General features: G+C 38.6%; 1 protein-coding gene across 1 annotated transcript; it reads left to right on the plus strand.

The window, feature by feature from the left end:
- Positions 1–202: 202 nt before the first annotated feature.
- On the plus strand, positions 203–4,063 carry LOC122921101 (forkhead box protein A4-like). The gene is made up of 2 exons (XM_044271037.1): positions 203–271; positions 2,954–4,063. Exons 1-2 carry the CDS (start codon positions 203–205, stop codon positions 4,061–4,063), a joined length of 1,179 nt encoding a protein of 392 aa, XP_044126972.1.
- The last annotated feature ends 1,488 nt before the right edge of the window (positions 4,064–5,551 follow it).

Here is a 5,551-nt window from a genome sequence, read left to right on the forward strand (position 1 = left end):
AAAAAGGGTGGAGACTTCTACAGGGATAGGCTTATTTAAATGATGAGTTGGGTATGTGTTTAAATTAGATTGTTTCACAGAGACAAACACTTGGAGATTCCACCCTTGGAGAAGCATCTGTAACAATACTGGAATTGGTGAACAAAACACCTAAACTTCTCTAAGGAGAAACCTTTTTAATTAAGAGGGTTGAAATCTGACCATGCTCAATAGAGTCAAACTGGAAATGAAAGACAAAATGGATTGGAATTCTATGTATTCAGAGATTGAGGTAAAGTTTTTTCTTATGAAAGAAACTATACAAATGCATGGTTTATGAACTGTGGTTAATATTTTCATCTATAGCGGTACTATACATAATTCTACTCTATAATTATTTATTTATAGTGGTATGAAACTTTTTTACTTGTATGGTGATAAATGTTCAAAAGGTGTTCAGAGGTCACAATTTTTTTCTTTTTAATTGTTGTACTATAATATTGTACCAGATAAATCTTCATAAAAGGCAAAATTTTTCTACTAGACATTCAAGGCATTGCATACGCTTTAGGCCCCTAATGTAGTGGTATTAATTGAATTCAAATAGGCAACTGCAGAATTTACTTGCACTCATTCTTCTAGGCTGTTTGTAGGCTAAAGACTGTTTTCTAACAGTTTGTTGTTTGTGTCCCACATGCACTTTAGAGATAAGCATTATCAGTGGTCTACAATTTCAGATTGTTTTTCATATCCCATAGCAACCCTCAGAATTTATGGATGACCTTTGGCTAATGACTGTATTTCTATTAATAAAATATATTAGTGAAGTATTGATATTTTTTTTTTTTTTTGCATCAGCATGTAATCTTTAAATTGGCCCATTAGAAATTTTTGAGTAATATTAGATTTCCTAGAAATGCTTAGCAGTAATGTTTCTAACAATAAAACTTGCCTGATTTCAACAGATAGTGGTGTAACTTCAATAAAGGCATAGTATGCAAGTGCTACAGAGCCCGGCACTAAACTGCTTCTCATCCAAACATGAAAATGCTGCATTTTCATGCAGCCACCACTAGGGAGAGCACAGTACAAAGATTATTACAGCTCCCCTGATAATTGTATAAATTCCTAGGCACTGTACTTCACGTGGTGGTTACTTCATGTCGACAGTTTTGTAATAGAAGGGAATCAGGAGATTTATCGGTGTATTTATGCCAGCTGTCTAGTGTAAATACATTGAGACAAATGGTCATCAGAATTTGTGTCATATTTGTGAAGCATTTGTTCTACTTTTTCCTATATAAAAGTCAGATAAAGTGGGTGAGGCAAGAGTTTACTTTTTCAATAGAGTCTGTGTTTAATAAAAATTTAAACATAGAATGTGTCCATTTGGCCCATCTAGTCTGCCCAATATACTGAATACTATGAATAGCCCCTGGCCCTATCTTATATGAAGGATGGCCTTATGCCTATCCCATGCATGCTTAAACTCCTTCACTGTATTTGCAGCTGCCACTTCTGCAGGAAGACTATTCCATGCATCCACTACTCTCTCAGTAAAGTAATACTTCCCGATATTACTTTTAAACCTTTGCCCCCTCTAATTTAAAACTATGTCCTCTTGTAGCAGTTTTTGTTCTTTTAAATTTTCTCTCCTCTTTTACCGTGTTGATTCCCTTTATGTATTTAAAAGTTTCTATCATATCCCCTCTGTCTCGTCTTTCTTCCAAGCTATACATGTTAAGGTCCTTTAATCTTTCCTGGTAAGTTTTGTCCTGCAATCCATGTACTAGTTTAGTAGCTCTTCTCTGAACTCTCTCCAAAGTATCAATATCCTTCTGGAGATATGGTCTCCAGTACTGCGCACAATATCTGCATGATAAAAAAAAAAAAAAAAAAATTCATCAGAAATCTGGCTACTTGCCTCATACTCATTAATGTACGCATACTTGGAAACTGGGTTGGTGGGGGCCCTTATTAAGTTTCGCTATGGGGTCCTATGAGATCTATGACAGACTATACATTTACAACAGGAAATTGTGTTATAAAGGAATACACAAGCAATTTCCATTTTGTCTGGGTTGAGAAGTTTAAAAAAAAAAAAAAAAACATTTAGCAAGCACTTAGACTTAATTGTTATTCTAATATTGTGTTTAGAAACTACAAGTACCCTTTCCAGAAAGAAGGAAGTGTAAAACCATGAAGAGCGTAATCCTTTTATGCATATTAGCCAGCCTGTAAGGAAAGATGCAGTATACCCTGAAAAGTAATGACATGTACCTGCATCCTGCATAGACACTTCAACCATTCCATTATTTAAAAAAATGCTGGGTTTTTGTCTATTTGAAACATGAATACATATTCATATCATAACTAGGGATATTTTAGTCAGCTGCTCCACAGTGATATCTGAAAAGAGGACCTTTGACAGGACTTTATTAATTGAAATATGTACCTGTACTTGCGGGGGAACCGACTGCTGATGCTGCCACCCTGCCTGTATTGTTAAAATAGTGCTCCTATGCCGCTCTGTGCCCCCTGGTATTTTCCCCGCTCAGTATGCTAACACTGAGCATCGGAGTAATGGGGAGGAGACACAGTCTTTTTCTGTGGGCATCTCCTTCTCCCCTGGCTGTAACGCTGTCCAATCGCAGCGCAGAGCGTCACAGCCAGGGAGTTGTTTTCCCCCTGGCTGTGACGTTCTGCACTGCGTTTGTACAGTGCTACAGCCAGGGGAGAAGGAGACGCCCACAGAGAAAGACTGCATCTCCTCCCTATTGCTCCGATGCTCAGTGTTAGCATACTGAGCAGGGAAAATACTGGGGAGCACAGAGCGGTGTAGGAGTGCTATTTTAACAAAAAAGCAGGGTGGCAGCATCAGTTAATAAAATTTCAATTAATAAAATCCGGTCAAAGGTTAAACATTCTATGTGAGAAGAACATATGCAATATTTACATTCTTATTTAATTTCAGGTATACTCTGGATTACACAACATGAATAATGGCCTTCAAACCACCTTATTTATGTCTAGTGATATGTCGACAGTAGCACCAACCATGACCTACACGAACAATACCATGGCAGGTCCTTTCAACAGCACCCAAAATAACCTTGGTACTTTCAGCTCTTTGGCACATAATATGGGAGCTCCAATGACATCTCCAGCATCATCATCTGCTTATCCACTCAGCTATTGCCAAGCAGAGACGGAATTCCAGAGAGATCATCGAACCTACAGAAGGAATTACTCTCATGCCAAACCTCCCTATTCATATATCTCACTTATCACAATGGCAATTCAGCAATCACCAAATAAGATGATAACACTGAATGAGATTTATCAATGGATTATTGACCTTTTCCCCTATTACAGACAGAACCAGCAACGCTGGCAGAACTCTATCCGGCATTCATTGTCATTCAATGACTGCTTTGTGAAGGTTCCACGTTCTCCGGAAAAACCAGGGAAAGGTTCTTATTGGGCTCTCCACCCAGATTCTGGAAATATGTTTGAAAATGGATGCTATCTGAGAAGGCAGAAGAGATTCAAGTGTGAGAGGTCCAGATCTTCAGACCTAGAAAAAAAGATTGGTAAGATTGCAGAAGTGGTTGTGAGTTTGAATGAGCCTCCTACTACTTATCAAGATAGTTCTTCATCCCTGTCTCCAACAGCTATGACTAAGAGAGACTCATTATTGGCAAACATTCCACAACCAAACACAGCTTCTCCGACATGCATTAGCCCTGGTTTAGAGCAAGTGGGGTCACATTTACAGGTTTCATATCCCTTAAGTTTGTCTAATGACTCTTACCTGGGAATGGTAGAAGATCCTCAGTTGAAGCATGACTTTTTTCCTGGTAGACATCCATTTTCTATCACTCAACTGATGTCTTCTGAACAGGCTCAATCATGCTCCACTAAAATTGATATGTGTTCAACTACTAGTCATTATGTTTACTATCCCAACTATACTGCTGACTATGACAATATGACCACGAAAAATGGAATGGACTTGCCTGCACCCACCAATGACAATTATTATGCAAACATGTACTCAAGGCCCATACTCAGCTCTCTGTGATATGAGTATGTATTATATTGCTTTTTCTGGATGCATCATGTTTAATTAATCATACATTAACATGTTTAAAAGTTTCAGCATTTGCTAGAAGAGAACAGATACTGTGGAAATGTACAATTATGTTAGATCTTTTTTCTTTGAGCAACTGTTGATAATCAACATTTACTACAATATGAAGTAACATTTATTATTCTCTTATTTTAGTACCGCAGGAACTATAGTGTAGAAAAAATAATGCAACTGAAGGTTTTTCATATGTATTACCTAACTGTATAATAATTATCTAAAATCATGTCAATTGATCATTACCCCTAAAATGTCTTCATTGTCTAAATAACAAAAATAATACTGTTCTGTTGCACTGGATGTTAAAAGGTATAAACTGGAATTAAAGTGTCACTGAGCTTTCAAAAAACGTATGATATGCCATAGCAGTATATCAATTGTTTCCGATTGCTAGAACGAGGATATAGAATCACTCACTTTGTGTATACTCTTTGTGCAGGTAACAGGCTCATTAAAGGAGAGAAGATAAAGAGAACAAAAGAGCGTTATGTGGGTGCTACTCTCTCTCCTTGTTCTAGCTTTCTGTGCCCCAGATTGCTAGAACAAGCAAAAAAGTCACTATGACATGTCAGTCGTTTTTGAAAGTTCAGTGACACTCTAGATTGTTGGATCTTTGAAATATTTCTTTATTGTATATAAAATATGATGTCTATGCTTTTTTGTATTTAAATTTGGAAAACACTTGTTTTAGGGTACTTTCACACTTGCGGCAGGTCGGATCCGACAGGCTGTTCACCATGTCGGATCCGTCCTGCCGCTATTTTGCCGTGCCGCCGGATCGCTGCTCCGTCCCCATTGACTATAATGGGGACGGGGGCGGAGCTCCGGCGCAGCACGGCAGTGCACGGTGAAAGCCGCTGGACTAAAAAGTCGAACATGCAGGACTTTTTAGTCTGGCGGCTTTCGCCGTGCACTGCCGTGCTGCGCAGGAGCTCTGCCCCAGTCCCCATTATAGTCAATGGGGACGGAGCGGCGGCACGGCAAAATAGCGGCAGGACGGATCCGACATGGTGAACAGCTTGTCGGATCCGTCCTGCCGCAAGTGTGAAAGTACCCTTATATTTGAGTATGTCTGCAATTTTACACACAGGCTTCAACCTTTGTTTTTTTTTTTTATATTAATATATTTGTTTAATTAAACCTATTGTGTATGTTCTTTAAAGGGGTTGTCCAATGAAAAATGTTTAACATTTTTCAAATCAGCACCTGGATCGAAGTACTTTTGTAATTGCATGTATAGCCACTGAGTTATTCACTGAAATCTATCTGCACGACTCTACCTTCTGTTTGCCCTTTTTCTAAATTCTCAATCCAGTTCATTGAGGTTGACATACATGCTCAGTTCCAACTTCCACCCTTCAACCGCCACAGCAGCAACAGAAAGAACAGGACCCCTGAGAAAGTGCTTAGCCCCAGAGCTGC

This window comes from Bufo gargarizans, chromosome 10 (assembly GCF_014858855.1).
Source record: "Bufo gargarizans isolate SCDJY-AF-19 chromosome 10, ASM1485885v1, whole genome shotgun sequence".
In the NCBI taxonomy this organism is placed as follows: Eukaryota; Metazoa; Chordata; class Amphibia; order Anura; family Bufonidae; genus Bufo; species Bufo gargarizans.